Source organism: Nannospalax galili, unplaced genomic scaffold (genome assembly GCF_000622305.1).
Source record: "Nannospalax galili isolate Female #2095 unplaced genomic scaffold, S.galili_v1.0 scaffold7, whole genome shotgun sequence".
In the NCBI taxonomy this organism is placed as follows: Eukaryota; Metazoa; Chordata; class Mammalia; order Rodentia; family Spalacidae; genus Nannospalax; species Nannospalax galili.
The window spans coordinates 8,640,021-8,659,411 of record NW_008359081.1 but is presented as its reverse complement, the minus strand read 5'-3'; the positions used below and the strand labels follow the sequence as shown (position 1 = coordinate 8,659,411).

General features: G+C 35.8%; 1 protein-coding gene across 6 annotated transcripts in view; it reads right to left on the bottom strand.

Moving 5' to 3' along the window:
* Window positions 1-5,076: 5,076 nt before the first annotated feature.
* Window positions 5,077-19,391, bottom strand: part of Gk (glycerol kinase) — a 92,501-nt gene continuing 78,186 nt past the window's right edge. For 4 of the 6 annotated variants that reach the window (XM_029558438.1, XM_029558439.1, XM_008822728.3 and 1 more), the window contains 8 exons: window positions 17,415-17,493; window positions 16,312-16,408; window positions 15,502-15,586; window positions 14,847-14,967; window positions 14,592-14,735; window positions 12,992-13,072; window positions 8,002-8,088; window positions 5,077-6,195 (listed from right to left, as the gene is read on the bottom strand). In XM_029558438.1, the coding sequence (XP_029414298.1) occupies window positions 6,185-6,195; window positions 8,002-8,088; window positions 12,992-13,072; window positions 14,592-14,735; window positions 14,847-14,967; window positions 15,502-15,586; window positions 16,312-16,408; window positions 17,415-17,493 (705 nt within the window). In that variant the 3' untranslated portion in view covers window positions 5,077-6,184. The remainder of the gene's footprint in view (window positions 6,196-8,001; window positions 8,089-12,991; window positions 13,073-14,591; window positions 14,736-14,846; window positions 14,968-15,501; window positions 15,587-16,311; window positions 16,409-17,414; window positions 17,494-19,391) is intronic. The other 2 variants (XM_017795507.2, XM_029558440.1) reach the window with 1 other exon arrangement.

Below are 19,391 nucleotides of genomic sequence, written 5' to 3'. Positions count from 1 at the left end.
GATTCCCCCCTCGACTCCTTGATGAGTGTGGGAACGAGGTGTGATTATAGCTTGCTGGCATAGTGGTCAGAGGACATATTATTTTTAAAAAGAGTCGCTTCCATTTCCTTCTCCAGCTTCTGGCAGTCATTTGTCTATTCTGGACATTTCATATAAAAGGAATCATACCACACACGGCATTTTAGTCTGCCTACTTTCATGCCACATATTTTTTAAGGCTCACATATCTTAACACTTATGCTGAATATTCCCTTGTATGGATATACAACTTTTGCTTAGCCACTCATCAACTGATAATTCGGGTTTCCGCTCTCTAGCTGTTATATTGTTTCCGTCAAAATTTATGTAGACGGACCCCTGGATTTAAGTTCAAAAATCTTAAAATTAGTTTTGTAGTTAAAAGCAAGTATTGATAGTATGCATACTAAGCTTTAAGATAATTTAAGAGTGTGTGGGCGTGAGCTTCCCCACTTATTTCCAAGGTGCCCTATTGTCATCCCATTCTATCGTAGTAGATCAGTACAAGTAAAGAACTTGTACTTTTCCAGTGCAGGTGAACATTTTAGTTTCAATTTATTTTCATATTTTCATGGTGCTGGACATGGAACATGGGGCTTCATACATGCTAGGCAAATGTCCTGACAATGAGCTACACCCTCAGCCTTCTTTACCAGAATGGCAGCACACTGTAGGCCAAAAGTTTACTCTAGTCCTGCTTAAAATGAAATACAATAGAAGCTTGATGGCGATTGTATTTAAGAAGGAACACTTCATAGTGTATATATCTTAATATTCTATATATCTCAAATACCATGACATAGTGAGTGTTTAAGACATCAGGCCATGCTGATTTCCGTAGATGAAACTGACAGCACTAAACTGTCCTTAACAAATACTGGGCTAAATTATTTTTCATTTTCTTGTTACACCGAATTGATGATCTCATTCTGACTTTTATGACCAACAAACTTTAAGATATGCAGACATTGTTATTTATTGTTCTACCACGGGTGAATGCTGTTGTGACCTTACTTACACCAGAAAAATAAACAACTTGCAATGCAAGACGACTTAAGTGTTTAAATAGATAGTAAGATACTGTTGTGAGGTATTGTTTATAGCTCTTTGGAATATCTGGAGACTTTTGTTTATGAATATACAAAAAATAAATTGTCAAGGTCACTGTCACTTGAGAATGGCGTTATTTAATTGAATATGGAATTCTGGTGGTGCCTGTTCAGATTTATCAGCAGTTTGTCTTATAATCTATTTTTAAAAATTTACTTTGGTATGATGGAGAAGAGGTGGGATTAGTAAATAAGAGAGGGTAGCAGAGTATGTGTCATGGGTAGCAGGAGCAAATAGGAGCAAGGTATAGTGATGTGTTATAAAAATGTCATCCATCATCAAACCCATTTACTGTGTTTGCTAAACAAACAAAAAATAGGGTGATGCTTTCATGTCATGTCCTAGATAAGCAGCACTTTAAAGTTGACTTGGTATTTTTAAGTTAATGTTTAATTAATAAATGCGATTTGTGCATCCGATCTTATATAATATTATGGAGTTTTGCAGCCATTGATATTTGGTGTAGCCTTCATTAATGCCCAAGAGTGTTCTTTAGTGATCTGATTTGGCTTCCACATCCATGCCTGCTGCTGAACACACAATCAAGCATAATTTCCATTTCTATCATCTTAAGACCTTGGAAAGGTGTAGCCAAATATTTAGCTAATATCTGCATTTGGTAAAATAAATCTAATTACGGGCCCTCTTCCTTACATTTAAAATAGACATAAGCAGCTCAAACATATTAATATGTACTTAGATAATGTGCTACTGAGTGCTTGTGATTTTACATAGAGAAAAGGACATTAGGACTCTGTCCAGTGGAATCTTTTCCTGCTCATACTGTATATTTCATGCTGTTTTATTTTTCAATTTTTATTAACTCTTTGAGAATTTCATACAAAGCACTTTGATGGATTCACACTTCGTCTCCCATCTCCACCCCCACTGTACACCCCACTTGATGTTCCCTATTTTTTTAAAGGCCTATCGAGTCTAATTTGTGTTCTCCAAATTTGAAAGAAATGTGGCACACTTCTACACTGGCCTGCACCTTGCTTTTCTACTCTCCCTAAGTGCTTCCATTTGTTTCTAGACATTGTCCTCATTTTCATTTACAGCTACACATTTTGTACTGTGACTGTATTATAGTTTATTCACCAGTCTCCCTTTCATGGTTGCTTTGATGATTTAAATATTTGGCATTTACAAAACGTACCTGTAAATGAACCATATAACAATATACAATGAATAAAATATTGTGTTTAATGCAGAACAAAGGTCGATATGGTGGTGCACACTGTTAATCCCAGCACTCAAGAGGATGAAGCAGGAAGATCATTGTGAGTTCAAGGCAAGCCTGGTCTACATTACAAGACATTGTCTAAAAAATAAATGTACACGTACACCCACCCCACACACATAAATAAGTAATGACACTTAATTGTGATACTCAACAAGAAAATTTAGGAAGATCCAAAGTTGTACTTTAAAAATAAAATACTGGGGCTGGAGGGATGGCTCAGTGGTTAAGTGCACTGACTGCTCTTGTGGAGGACCCAGGATTGATTCCCAGCACCCACATGGTGGCTATGAATGGTCCTTAACTCCAGTTCCAGGGGAATCCGAAGCCCTCTTCTGACCTCCGCGGCATTGCACAACATGGGTGCACTCACATACATGCAGGCAAGACACTCATACACATAAAATAAAAATAATAAAATATTTAAAAATAAAATACTAAGTATGACATGGGTGCACTGGCATACATGCAGCCAAAACATTCATACACATACAATAAAAACAATATAGCTGTTAAGTTGCAAGAACAAAGGATCAAGTAGACATCAATATTTAAACATCACTGGTTAAAATAAGATACTAAATAAAAAGTTATGGACAGCTAGGCATAGGGAAGAAAGTTTAATCACTTGGGAGACAGAGTCAGGAGGATCTCTGAGTTCAAGGCTAGCCTGGTCTACAAAATGAGTTCCAGGCCAGCCAGGGCTACATAGTGAGACTATGTCTTAAAAAAAAGATATGGTTAAAAAATAATTCTGAGGGGTGAGGAGACAGTATAGTTGGTACAGTGCTTGCCTACCATGCATGAGGCCCTGAGTTTGATCCCAAGTACCATATAAACCAGGAATGGTAGCACAGGTCTATAACCTTAGCACTTGGGAAGTAGAGGCAGGAGAATCAGAAATTCAAGTTCTCAGCTACTAGTGAGTTCGAGACTAGGTTGGGATACTTGAGATCCTATATTAAAAAATAATTTTGAGCTGAGAGTGACAGTACATATCTATAGCCACAGAAATTGAAAGGTGGAGGCAAGAGGATTGAGAAATCCAGGATATCCTGGGCTACAAAGGAAGTTCCAGAGAAAGCTGGGCTACAGAGTGAAACCCTGTCTTATTAAAAAAAAAACCTGTAAAATTTTGATATTTGTATTTAGGTTTTTTTTTTTAAAAAAAACTTTTTTAATGTGGGGCTGGAGAGTTGGCTCAGTGGTTAAGAGCACTCACTGCTCTTGCAGAGGACCCGCATTTAACTCCCAGCACCCACATGGTGGCTAGCAACTGTCCATAACTCCAGTTCCAAGGGATCCAAAGCCCCCTCTTAACCTCCGTGGGCACTGCATGACACAGGCACACTTATATACACACAGGCAAAACACTCATACACACAAACATAAAAAATAATAAAAAAATAAAATATTAAAAAAAAGTTTTGAAAACATTATTGGGGTAGATAGAACTTAGCCTATTGTCAATGTCAATTGTTTCTGTGCTATAACAACTTTTACTTGTTGGCTTTTCCAAAGTAGTTATTATTCTTCATTCATTCATGGTGTGATATACCAATAAACATCCCAGAGATTTGTGCTTGGGAACTATACTAAAAACAATTAGATACCATTACAGAAGCATTGATGTATTATTTATTTTACTGACTGAGATGTTGGATATTAGGTTGAGAGGACAGTGGTGTACCACACCCCACCGATGAACTCAGAACTGGGACACGGGACGGCAAAAACATATGCTACTGAAAGTGGCTGTTGGTCTTGCAAAGGTATTTTCTGGAAATGTTAAACTGAAAACAGTTTAGCCTGTTCTAATACATTAATTATGCTGTTCACCACTACAGAATCTACTGCTGTTCGATAATTCTTCAGTGTGCATGATCAAGTGCTAAAAAGTTTCACGTCTGCTGAAACATCTCTGTTAACTGAACTTTCATCTAAAAGCTAGTCTGTGAATAAGAAATGCAAATAAGAAATAGGGGTCAATTTTATTTTAAGTAAATGTATCACTAATTATCAATGTTTACAATTTCAAACAGGTATAAATCTTCCATTTTATAGAAAAACTAATGTACTCTTAAAATGATTAGAACAGTGATTTGCACAATTATTTACAATGAACTCAACCTACATTTGTAGAAACATAACTCAGTTTAAAAATATCACTGCCACAGTGAGAATCTCTCAGTATTTTTCTATATTTATGCCATCTAACTAGCAGCTTTATCAGGAAAACCTATCCAATTCAATAATTTAGAAATACTAAAATAAGAAGAGTAAATATGAGCTACCATTAATTCCAAATAAAACTTCTATTAACATATAAACATTTCCATTCTGTACTGATAAAAGAAAAAAATCAGGAAGCAATATTTTCTAATTTGTTTGCTACAAAGCAAATTAAAGATATTTAAATAAGTGACCTTAGGAAGCTAGATTAGTGGGTTCTTTTATCATTATACAAAATATTTGAGAAGTTACTGGTTTCACTGGAAGGAATTTGCAATGATAAACTTTTTCAGTTGTAATATAACAATAAGCACAGATATTTTCTGTCATCCTAGATAATAAGAACTTCTTAACAAGTAGTAATATTCGAAAGAGATTCCTGGATTTCTTCACACATTGTTTTCTTCTTAGCTTTTCAGTTTTTTGACAAACCCTCCATTACTGAAAAGTATCTCAAATACGTAAAACACTAATTCAAAGGAAAAGTAATTTTATTTGTACTGGTACTCATGTTTGAGAACAACATTTACTGTACTATGCCACAATTGTTTTTCTTTTTAAAATATGATTTATTCAGCTGACATAATTAAATAAAATGGCAAGAGTATAAGTATATAGTTGAAGTCACAGTATAGTACATTTCCTTTTATTGACATAGAACATATACTTAAATTTTAAATGTTGGCTTTTTAAGAAAAATTTTCTCTTGGTAAATAATATGCATAACCGTTGCCCAAAAATGTATAAGGCTGTTTCCCCAAAAATTTATATACATAGTAGTCCACTTAAGACCAGCCCTGTTATAACCTATTGAATATAATGTGTTCTTAATTTATAAATGGGCTACCCTTAGTATATAAAATATATAGGCATATATGTTATACATACATAATAAAAAATACGAAAAGGAGAGATGAAAAGAAAAAGAAAGTGTCCTTCCCTATAAGATCTAACAGAAAGCCATGACAATTAGCAAGACAGTGTAAAATATCTGAAGAATTTCTATTTTGGCAAACTGTTCAGAAAATGTCCCAAGCTATGATAATAGAAAATTCAGTAGAGGTTCCATTTAAATATTCAGTGATTCTGTGGTCTTATAATATGTAGAAAAGAAGACACTTAGGGGGTCTGTTAAAAATCGAACAAACAAAAAGCCACTCATTTTAGCAGGACAGTAGTAATCCCTTCACCAAACACGTGTAGTGTAGAGAATCAAATCTAGGTCCACTAGCATCTGAATTACTGGATAAACAGTTCTAATGGATAAGATACAAATTCATCCTAGATATTAGAGGGAACAGTGTAGGATATCAAGCCAATGGAGAGGGTCAGCCCCTGAAGTAGATGGCTCAACCTTAACTGTCAATGATTTTTTTTTTAAATGCTAAATGTTTCTGGAGCATTCTTTCTGCTGCATGTTCTTTATCTCAGGCCACAGGGCTACTTGGAGGATCATGCACCAAGTGGCTTATTAAAAAAATCAGAGTCTATGAATAGTGTCATCACATTATGAGACAGAATTGTTGGATTCTCACATTATGTAAAAAGCTTGCATCTTGGCAATCCATGAGGTGGTATTATTTATGGAATACCTAAAGGGGGACAAAAACCATAAAAGTCAGTAAGGTACATATGCAATTCAGGAGTTAAACAATGAAGGCTTTTCAAATATTTAAGGAGCTACAAATTCCTTATGACTTCTATATAATGTTTTGTAGTTGAGAAGAAACAAATACAACAGAGCCAATTCCAAAATTAGCAAAAATCATCACTGCTGATAATTATTTGCCTTGGCAAATAATTCCCATTGTTGTTGAATTTTGGCAGATGTCACCAAAAAGAAAACTTAAAGATGGCGACCATATATTTTGGAATTTGCAGATTTAGATATTTAATGTATCCTTTAGCTTAGTGACACGCCACATGTCTCAATTTTTATAGAGTTCAGGACTTATCATGCTATCACAGTATCAAAAGAGAAACAACAACACAATCAATGACAGTTTTAAGTTGTGATGTTTTTATTTTTCTTATTTCTTTCTAGATCATCATCATATAGCAAAAATACTCAGGATAATGAAAAAACAATGGAACATTTTCCAAAACAGTACATATCTTTGTAAAGTTAAATCCCAGTTCTCACAGGAATGTTTAGGCTTCTGTCAAACATTTCTGAGAAACAGAAAGAAAACAAATATTTGCTAATTCTGTTTTATGCTTATGCATAGAGAGCCCTTAGCATATTAGCACTGATAACAAAATAAGGTATCATCAATACAGAAGTAGATGACTGAAAAAAAATTATCCTGAGTATGTTTGAATATGAAGGATACAGAAAAAGTAATACAATCTAGTTTTAAAGTGTCATGTAAGTATCTCAAAGTTTCTCATTAATTAAAAGATAATCTAATGTTCTAGTAATATAATTTTCATTTCATGTTTATATATGACACTAAACCGATGATACCCAGTTAAATAAATGCCAGTTAACTTTCTATAAAGAGATGTTCCTTCACATTAATAAAGTTTACATTTTACATTTTAAACCTAGGTCAGTCATCATCTTATTAAATACAAGAAGTAACTTTGAATTTCTTCTAAATATGAAGATTAAAAAACCACATGTTTTACTTTTATGGAAACATATGGAACAAGAAACAAGTCATTTCCACTTAAGGTACAAATTTGAAGAAAAATTAGGACTATCATCAGAAGGAACTTCTAAAATGGCAATTATATTTAAATGAATATTGATGCGTAACATGTTGTCAGTTACTTTTATATAAATATTCAGTAGAAGCTAATGTGCAAAAAAAAAATTCCACTTTATTTCAACACTAATTTATTTAACTAAAAATTTAAAAAACTTCCCTTCACAAAATATATTCTTTTTAACTAAAATAAAAGTGACTGAGTACCTTCCCCAGTTTTAGAGTTTTACAGAAATTCTGCTAGCATGCTCTAGCCAAAACTCTTCCAAAAGTGGAAATATTAAGACTGATGAGCATACTTTCAGAAGTAAAAAAAAATGCACATTTGAAAACCAACATGGTTAATGTCCAAACTGCAATTTAACTTTCATCAGTCAATCTGAAAGTCTTTCATTTAAACATTAACATCTGTCCTTACTACTTTCGGTTATTGCTGCAGCTGACAGCAGCATGCAGCCCTTCAAAGAAACCAGTTGGTATTTTTTTTTTTTTTAGTTTAAGCAAAGCCACAGTCCTTAATTCTGACTGTGTCCCAAAGATGAACTGATATAACTAATTGTACCTTTGACTGATTTTCCAGGTTCTTAAATGTAGGAAGAATGAAAAACACTGAAACTTTCTGCTGAGTTATACATAAACACATTAAAGCTAACTAATAAAAATTGTCTAATTTAAAGAGTAACTAACCTGAGATGTACCTTGCTCCGATTAACATTACCATGCTACTCACTATAAAAAAGCCCAAAGGCAGACTACAGAAGATACTAGGGTCACCTGTGGTCATCCAAGTAGATGGGAATTCCAGTCAAGCAAACCAAAAGAGAGACACATAATTACAATATTTATGTTAAGAATCACATGATAGCAAAACAAGTTATAAAAATAGCATATTCATTAAAGCTAGCAAAGAGTTACTCCTTCAAATCAAAATATAATCAATATCGAGGCTTATGAAAGTTAACAAACAATAGAGACAACATGCCACAATTAGCCAAGAACATAATACATACAGACCAACATCAGCCTTCCACTGGCAAAGCCAAGGAAAGCCTATAGAGAGCTTTTTGGGAGGCTTCTGATTTGGGCTTTCCAAATTCTCCTGGCCCCATGATAGTACATGGACCCAATCCAATTTGTCCAAAGTTATATTGGAAAGGTTATATCACTCTACTTTAGATGAATTGAAAACTGTTCCGTTTTTACATACAGCATTTATTGGATTTGTTCTTTGACAATTTCATACATGTATAAAGTGCACTCTGATACCCTCTCTAATCTCCCACCCATCCCTTCTTCCTTACAACACTCCCACATTCATGTCTTCTTTTTGTTTTCAACATTGGTTTAGTTTTATGTTTTAAAATAGAATTTGGTGTGTAATGAAATAAATCTGGAAATACTGGTATAACTGAAACTAAATTGTATAATAAAACTAATTTTTTTTTGGTCTTTTTGAGACAGGGTATCCCTGTAGCCCAAGCTGGCCTGGAACTCGTTATGTAGACCAGACTGGCCTTGAACTCACAGAGCTCCACCTGCCTCTGCCTCCCAAATGCTGGGATCAAAGGCATGCACCACCACACCCAGCTTAATAAAAGAAATTTTATAAATTACTTGACAATATCATTATTTTTTGTGACCTAAATTCTCTTGGAATTCCTTCTTTTAACACATATGCATTATATATACTCTTTCCTTAAATTTAAAAATTATATATCTGTAGGCCAGAAAAATGGCTCAGTGAGAGAAGGTGCTTGCAGTGCAAGCCTAGCAATCCTAGATGGATTCCCAGAACCCAGATAAAGGTGGAAGGAGAAAACTGACTCAGCAAAGCTGTCCTCTGACCTCTCTCCACATGCACATATACAAAATGTATCTAAAATATTTAATACTTTTGGGGGGTGTTGAGGATTAAACCCTGGGCTCCTTAGCTACACTTCCAGCCCCTGACTATTTAACAGTCTTTAATTTTCAAAATTAATGCCCAATAGCTATGAAAACATAATCATTTTCAGAGTATCATTCAAATATCATTAGTTAAGAATTCTGCGCATATTTTACGATATGCAACTTGAAGATTGTCATTTCTTTGCCTTTTTTGGAATAGAATTTTCTTCTCACCATGCATTTCTTTTCCCTTAGAAAATGAATTATCAGTTAAGAGGTCAATAAGCCATTTTCCCTATTTTGTCACTGCTTATGTTATTTCTTCAAGTACAAATCAAGTGTTCCTTATATTTCCATATATGTAGAGATTGTATTTTAATTTGATTTTAGAAAAGAAAATATATGTTCTGGTTCTCTTAAAGAAAGCCATTAGCAGCTGGGCATGTTGGCACATGCCTTTAGTCCCAGCACTCAGGAGGCAGAGTCAAGCGGATCTCTGTGAGATGGATGCCATTCTGGTCACTGTAGCTGGGGCTACAGGGAGACCCTGCCTCAAAAAAAAAAAAAAAAAAAAAAAAAAAGAAAGAAAAGGAAAGAATAAGAAGAAGAAATAAGAAGAAAGTCATTAATTATGGCTTACAATATTTGACTTTGACTTTTCTGATGTTCCTTCAGTGAGGCACATCTGAGGACTGTGGCCAGGAATGTGAACACAAACCCTTGGGCTGAACCCTCAACACCACTCAAACTAGATGTGGTGATACGTAGCTATGACCTTGGCACACAGAGGTAGAGACAGGAGGTTCAGAAGTTCATGGTCACCCTTGACTACACTGTGAGTATGAGGCCAACATGGACTACATGATACCCTAAAAAATATAAATAAATATAAAAAGATAACAGCAGCAACAAAAAATTCTAAGAATTACCTACATTCAGGACCTCCTGTCAATTTAGATAGCATGCACTTAATGAAGCTATTTCTCTTTCATTGGGATATACCCACATGTATGTTATATATGTATTCATATATGTATACATAACAAATTCATATGTTGTGCACACATTAAATACATGTGCAATATATTTAAACAGATTTGCACTATTTTTGGAATGTGTTGATGTATTTTGAGTCCAAAACTAAGTCAATATTTACACTAGGCTTGTTCTAAGAACCATCAAACTCCCAAGCAGGGCATGGTGGCTCACACCTATAATCTCAGCAGTCTGAAAGCTATGGCATAACAATTAAGAGTTTGAGGACACCCTGGGTTACATAGTAAGATCCTGTCTCGAGAAACAAAATAACAAATTACTACTATTATCAAAAAATAAAAACAAGCCACAATATTGTCTACATTTTAATATATCAATACTTAATTACATAGTGAATTACATAGTTAATAACTATATATTATATTAATATATGACTATATAATTAGTGGTATTTAATATATTTTAAATTGTTTATATTTAAATATAGTGATTAAAATTAATATGACTCTCTTAACACTGACAAATTGATTTGGAAATGATTTGGATATACATTTCTGTAAATTAGTTAAGGAGGACAAGGTACGAGGCACCAATTCTAACATCTTTTCAGGGTTTATCTGCATTGCTATCATCATATAGCTTATATAGAGTATAGTTTTTATTGTTTAAAGGAATATACTTAAAACATTAAATATTATTCTGGGCCACCGATTCAGCTTAGAGATTCCCCAAACCCTATCAATTTATCTATGAAAATATTTTTAATATCTGACATAAACCCATTGCAGCCTAATTGCAACAAAAACAAGAGCTAGACCTGATGATGTAGACCTTAATCCCAGCTACTTGGGATTCAGAGCTGTCAGAAAGCTCATGGCCCGGATGGACCAAAGCATGAGTTCAAGGCCAATCCGAACAACCCACTGAAACCCTATCTCAAAATAGTAAGTAAAAAGACTGGGCACAATAAAACCCATTACTCTGTATGCTGATTTTTAAAATATATCTCAATAAAGTTTTTTATTATTTTTTTTAATTAAAATATATTTTAAAAGGAGGACTGGGATATAGCTGGATGGTAGAGCACTTGCCTAGCATGCGAGACCCTGGGTTCAATCCTCAGTACTACAAAAAAAAATCTCTCAACAAATGAGATTACCTGTATTAAAATGGTGGTAGCAAAAAATAAAGACGTAAATTTCTAAAGCCGGGCATAGTGGCATATACCTGCTCTCTCAGCACTCGAGAACTGGACACAACAGAGTCAGGAGTTCAAGCTGTTCTTTGGCTGCATAGTGAGTTCAAGGTCAGCTTGGACTACATGAGACCCTGTAATTTTTGGTTCTTTTACCGGTTTTTCTCATGGTATTTTAAACTAATTGACAATAATGAAATAACTATAAAGGGAAAATGATCAATTGCTTTTGTAAGAATTTTGAAGTTAAAATTCTATCTTTAACTGGTAGTAAAGAAAAATGGGTATGTATATAAGGTGTGGGGGAGGAGGAAGGAAGCCAGGATAGCTGTGTCATTAACAAAACATCACCCAGCCAAGAAAATCACATAATCCAACTTCACACAGCATTAATTTAGAGGAGCAAGCAAAGAAATCATGGTCCATGCGTGTTGTATCTCACTCAGCAGCTAGGAAATGTGCCAGAAGAGCAGTGCTAATGACTGAGGATAGAACTGGCAAGGCTCTCAGAATTGCAGTCTTAGGAAAGTCAGCTTGCCCACCATCTCAGAAAAGGAAGCTGAGCCTGGGCTACATAGTGAGTTCAAGGCCAGCCTGGACTACACTTGAAACTCAACAATTTTCAAGGGATAAAGGGGGGGGGGCAGCACCTCAAAACCAAAAGCATATTAAATTTGATTAGGAGAAAAAATATAGATACAACTTCTATTAGGAACACCCAGGACTGAAAATGACAGATCACAGTGACCTGCATTGCTAGTGCACTGCTGTGGAAATGTCTCCTAAAAGCCATGTGCATTAAAAGTGATTTTATATTCATTGTAAGGTTAGAAGTCAGGTAGCACATCATTTATAAACTCTTCTCCATTAAAGTGAATGCTCCAGTATATCTATCACTGGTCATTCTTCCATTCATTGTGATCCTATCTTGAATTTACATAAGGACTACAATATGTGTCATTAAAGGCAGCTTATGGCCAATTAAATGTGAATGGTTTACTCAATCTGAATACTTTTCTACCTAAGTGATTTGAAAAATAAAAGTTCTCTATTTTCTGCTAGTAGCATTTCTTACTGTTACAAAACCTCTAATTTATTATACCTGATTCACTCCCCCTTCTCTGATTCCATAGGAATTCATATTACATGCATTCCCCAAGTATCTGGAATCAGATTTGAAATTGGCAGAATATATTCTGAAATCAATACTCCTTTTGATTGGTTCTGGTCACAAAGAAAACCTCCCAAAAAGATAGACATAAGCAAGGAGAGAGAAAAAATAAAAGACTCTAGTTGATTTATTTTCATTAAGAAGAAACCAGAAATAAAATTTTACTTTTTGAAAATTCAGCTATCCATTGAAATACCAGGAATAAATCAACAAGGAAAGATATGATAGGATAGAAGAAAGTATGCATGTTAACATAATTCCCATTATGTTTAGAATTGTAAAGTGTTTTCAAAACATTAGAAACTTTAGATATCTGATAATTCTTTTCTTCAGATCAATCTTGTTAACTATAAGCGGCCAGGCACTTAGATAAACTATGTAGCATACTAAGAAAAAAAATATCAAATAACCAATGAAAAACATTTTACCACTTTCCGGAGACTGAGTTGTAACCCAACCAACTGACTTCATCACTGCTTTCTTCCATGTAGAGTAACGAATTTCACTTTCTATAATTAGAAGGTAGGACAAAACACAGGAGAGGCAGTTTGTTGTGAGTCTTTACTGGAACACGAATTTGAGAGCAAACACCTGCTGGCGACTGTCAGTGAGAGGACAAGATACTCGGAAGTTGGAAGGAAGAATTATAGTGGAAATTTAGCATGCAGCTGGCGGGGACTGCTAGTCAGGCTACCTGCTCTGAAGACAGTGCCATTCACAAGCCAAGTGATGATGATTCCAAAGGGGAATCTCATTTGATTTCTCTCTCTTTTTTTTTTTTTTGAGGGGATGGGGGAAGATTTGACATAAGGAGACATATGAAATAAATTGGAAAAACTAGAAGAATTGATTTTGGTCCAGATAAAAGATTTAGCAAATATTGATTTCTCACAATATTCAAATAGTAAAAACCCTCTGACATCTTAAATTGCATTTTTAAGGTAAAAATTCGTTATATAAGAATTAAACAAAAATGAACAGTGACATTGTCCTCTTCCTACAGCTACAGAACCAGACACAGTGATTAGTTGCCAGAGTCGATCTCCTTTCTCACTTTAAAAAACCCAAGCTGGGGCTAGGTGTGGTTGTGCATGCCTTTAATCCCAGTACTCCAGAGGCAGACTAGCCTGATCTACATAGCCAGTTCCAGACAAGTCTGGGCTACAGAGTGATACCATATATATATGGGAAGCCGGGCATGGTGGTTCATGCCTTTAATCCCACCACTTGATAGGCAGAGGCAGGTGGATCTCTGTGAGTTCAAGGCCAGCCTGGTCTACATAGCGAGTTCCAGGCAAGCTGGGGCTACAGGGAGAGCAAGTCTCAAAAAAAACCAAGGACAAAACAAAAAACAAAACCCCCCAAAAATTAGGTTTGGGGTGCTGAAGAGATGGTTCAGTGGTTAAGAGCACTAGCTGCTCTTGCAGAAGACCGGTGCCCCAAGGAACCAGATTCAGGTTCCAGCATCCACATGGCTGCTGGAACTATAACTCTGTAACTCCAGTTCCATGGGATCCCACACCTTCTTTTGGTCTCCTCAGGCACTGTATGCACCCATGTAGGCAAAATTATCATACACGTAAAATAAAACAAAACCTAGGTTGGGAGCTGGAGAAATAGTTCAGCAGTTAAGAGCACCTGCTGTTCTTGCAGAGGACCCAGGCTTAGTTCCCAGCACCTACATGGTGGTTCACAACTGTCTGTAACTCCAGTCCCATCATGGGATCAGGTGCCCTCTTCTAGACTCCATGTGCAACAGGCATGCATATGGTGCACTGGCAAAACACTCATACACATAAAAATTCCTCTAGACTGACAAGCTATAGTTGACAATGCAGGAGTGTTATTCTCCTAAATAGTACACAGATGAACTTTTTCTCTGATTAAGTCTTGCCCAGCATAAACCAATATGCTTAGCAGCCAAATTATCTTGCTTCTTAACTTGTAAATATATTGAATGCAGCAAACTGTTCCAAGTGAAGGTCACTTTCACAATATTCCATTAAAAGTTTCATTTTTTAAATATACCCTCAGCATTGATCTGAGGTTCAAACCGCTCCATGGTAACAGCTGACAAATCCTCGGGCTCGAGACTCCATACACCGACCCCCTCGGCTGCCCCAGCCGCCATGGCAGCTCCCAGAGCTGTTGTTTCTGGCATGGAGGGCTTCACTGAAAGGAGAGAGCTACAGTCAACAATTCTGTAGTTATATATGCCTGAAGAATTAGCTCTCCCCAAACCCACATAACTCCTGGGGTTTCAAAAAGTGAAGGGTTACTAACCTACTGGAATATACAGAATGTCTGCTTGTAGCTGCATAAGAATTTTATTGCTGGTCATTCCTCCATCTACCTGCAAATGACTGAGTGGAATTCCACAGTCGCGGTTCATGGCATCCAAAATCTTAAATAAATCAATGCAATTAGAGTTATGAAGCTACTTCACAGTAACATGTCTGAAAATGGCAATTCTTCACACAAAAACCTGCAAGGTTTCTCAAAGCCTGAAGAATGAAACAGAGACATCTTATTCTGATCTTCCAAGCCCTCCTTGATCTGGCTGCAACGAACCTTTTTTGACCTCATACTTCTGCAGTGGGTCTGATATTCAGCAAGCCAAACCATTCTAATGTGCATCCTCGTTCCCTGCCCCAATGCCTACATTTGTGCTGTTTCCTTTGCCTGATGTGTGCCACTCAGTCTTCCCCCAAACATCAATTCCCAGTGGCTGGCAATAAAACTCTGTACAAGATAATGATGACTGGGAAAGTTGGGGGAGGGTATACTTCTATTTAGAGTAATGTTTACACAGGCTTCATTTTCTTATCAGGTACATTTTCAGTATTTAATAAATGTCAGGCATAAGTATATAGTTAATGTGTAATTTAAGAGTGATAAAAGTGGATTAAATACAAGGAAAGAAGCCCCTATTCATTACCTCTCGAGTTTGGAAACAAACAGCTTCTAATGCAGCAAAAGCGATATGACATTTATTGGTGAACTGAGTGAGTCCACAGATGATCCTAAAAATGCACACAAAGATTTCAGACTAGAGTGCTATAAACAACCCATTGATCTGAAATGTCCCAAATATGAAGAGCAAATTTGATAGATAGATAGAAATGTAGACAGGAAAGAAAATCGGACATGATAATTAATTCAGAATGTCTGTATAGTCCACAACCCTACATCTACAAATGGAAGTGTTTATGATCTATCAAAATAGATGATATTCACAAAAAAATCAAATCAGATTTATTTAAATGACACTACTTTGGTCTATGACTTGCATGTGAAAATATAGGGAATTATTAATTACTTATTAACTAGTCTAGTAAAAAAAATCAAGCCATCACATAATGTTGTCAACACTTAGCCTCCTTCATTTTTCAGTTTTTAATATTTTATTAGCATGATTATACATAATGGGCTTCATTATGCCATTTTCATACATCTATATATGATGTATGTCTCTCCTCCCCGAACTTCCTTTCCTATTCCCAACTAGCCCCTCTTCTACTTTGTTATCTTCTTGCATTATTCATTTCTAATTGGGATATAATAGTTTTATATATTAATGAGTATGGACTGAAGTATACATGTATACCATGCATGATGATAAAATCAGGGTTTTTAGCACATCTATCACTTAATACACTAATTTATTTGTACTGGTGACATTCAATATTGCCTCTTCTAGCTGTTTTGAAATATACAGTAAATCACTGGTAACTATGGAAATACTTACCCTCTTGCACTGGGTTCCCAATAAGGTGCATATAACCCTGAAAACGCTGGAACAAAGTAGCAGCCATAAGAAGTACCCACTTCTTTAGCAAGTTTTTCTAGTATTAAAAACGAAAAGAAAAATATCAAGCCAATTATCTTACTTTGTCATATAAATATATACTTTCAAAATTAAGTATGGACTTTTGATATCCAGTTCATTGGTAGCATTCTACTGTAATTAATAAGACTGCTAAGGTGACAAAAACATTTCCCATACACTGAACACCACCCCAAAAATTATGTGGCATGCACCCCCATATGTGAGGGTGTTCATGTATGTGGAGGCCAGAGATCAACCTTGGGTGTTATTCTCTGGGAACTGCCCATCTTGTTTGTTAAGACAGGGTCTCTCAATGGCCTAGAGTTTTTCAGGTAGGCTAGGCTAGTTAGCCAGCCAACCCCAGGGATTCACTTCTTTAAAACCCCCTAGCCCCGGGATTATAAGCGCCAGCCACCATGCTTGGCATTTTTATTGGGAACCAAACTTAACAAATTCCATACTGAGTCATCTCCCTAGCTCCATTTGCATTATTTTTAAGTTTTCTGACTAGGAAATGAAATGGCCTCCTCTCTGTGTCTAATCAGACATGTATCTTTGATTGTCTTACCTTCAGGCAAAGTTAAACAGATAAATGAAAGTGTGAATAGGTGAGTTTAAGCCAATTACCCATACACTGAATACAATTATATTAATATTTAAGTTATAGGTACCAGGGTTTTAATGCTTACTCTAATCTACGAGTTAAGCTCTTTCTCATCATCAGACAAATGTAGTTACACCTATTACCTGTGGATTCAGGCAATCTCTGGTGTTCAATTTTACACTTCGGGAATTTTTATGCCCTAGCTTACCAGTTTATTAATTAATAACCACCACTAATTATGTAAACTTGTTGAGTAATCTTCATTAAATAGTCTTTTTTGAATAAATCAAACTTATAAGAAGGGTTCACATAATTTATAGAGCAAGTTAGTGAAAAAGCCTAAGTATTTACAGATTAAAGGGACAAAATATTAACATTTTTCATTCTTTAGATTTTTAAACTCTTTATTAGAACATACCAATTTCCTCTGAGGACTTAATAATTCCCAAGTTGTCTCGTAGCCAGCGGATTACAGCACCAGCTATAGCTACAGAACCCTAAGGGGGAACAAAGGAATCCAAGATGGAATATATTTTGCTAGTAAAAAGGATATTCTCTGTGTATGATATTTCCAAATGGATAACATTCAAACAGTTCAAATTTAGGGTTCCTACAAATATAAAAAAACTTCAACTAGGACTTCTTTTTTTGTTTTGTTTTGATTTGATGAGCTAGGATCTCCCTGTAACTCCATCTGGCCTGGAACTTGCTATGAAAACCAAGCTGGCCTTGCGCTCAGAGATTGGCCTGCCTCTGCCTCTGAGTGCTGGGATTAAAGGCGTGTGCCATCAAGTCCAGCTAAGGAATTCTAATATAAACAGTACCCAGAAGTACAAAAATACAAACAATAGCTCCTAAGGACAAAAAGTGTATTAACAGCAATAATTAAGGATTTTAATTTATTGCTCTGATGTTTCATTCATATGAGTCATTCACACCAAATATCAGCTAATACTAAGTGTAGGAATGTGTCTCCAATTAATTAAATTTCAAATTGTGTCACCATGCCTGGTGGTACACATCTATAATTCCAGTACTTGGGACATAGAGGAAGGAGGACTAAGAATTCAAAGTGAGCTACATGAGACCTTGCTCAAAAAACAAATCGGGATGGAGAGATGGTTCAGGAGTTAAGAGCTCTGGCTGATCTTGCAGAGGACTTGGGACTGGTTCCCAGCACCCGTATGGTAGCTAACAACTGTCCTTAACTCCAGTTTCAGGGAATCTGACACCCTCTTCTAGCCTCCATGGGCATTGCACACACATGGTATACTTACATACATGCAGGCAATATAGTCATATGCATAAAAAATAAAAATAAAGACAAAAACACAAAACAAACCAAAGAAACAAACTGACTATTCTTGTTGTCAGTTGCCAGAATATAAATAAATTAGAGAATTAATATACTGATATAATTTACCAATTTCTATGAGATGTACTTTATATTACTGCAAAGAATACTACAATGTGTCTAATTATGCAATAGCTTTTGAATGGTGTAGAACTATTAAAATAGTGAAACAAAAAAATAAAACAAGCAGGTAAAAAAACAATTAATCCGATACATTAATATAACATTTTAATATATAATCAATTATAAAATTATTGTAGATTTTTGTACTATGACATTGAAATCTAGTATACATTAAAAATTTTACTATTATTGTGTGTGTTGTGCACACATATGTGCACATGCATGCCTGTGCTAATGTGTGTGAAGGTCAAAGGCCAATTTTGTGGCATAGCTAGGTAAATGCACTTGACCCCAAGCCTGACAACCTGAGTTTGATCCCTGAAACTCACATGCTGGAAGGAGAGAACTGACTCTTAAAAGTTGGCCTCTCCTATAATAATTTGGTCAGAGGGACATAAAGGACAGTTTTTGCTCCTTGCCCTCCTAGGTCGACTAGTTCCTGGGGACTATGAGTGTCTCTCAAAATGTCCTACAGTGGTGGTGGGTCACTTGTCCTCTTGATCAAGGAGGCTGACGAGACCCCACCAGATGGACCTGAACCAGTGTCCAGTCTAAAAAGAGGGGGATCAACACAGAGGAATCATTTCCTCCATGCCTTCAAGCGAAGCCAACCATGGTCGAGCAGGACCTGACTTATCTTCACATACGCAGAACTGGTAAACGAAGGAGCCATGGACTGGCTCCTCCCAAGCCCATGTGACCCCTGAGGAACAGATCCTCAGACCTTAAGAGTAAAAATAAATTGGTTTATCTGGGCCAACTGTGTGGCCTTAAACACCGAAAAGGAAAGTACAACAAAAGATAAAAGGGGCCAATATAATTTTCTAACAGTCCATATATATAGCTAAAGGCTACATAACAAGCAACAATGCCAGATAGGAGATACCTTCCTTTGAGTTGTTGGCCAGGGTGGCTAAA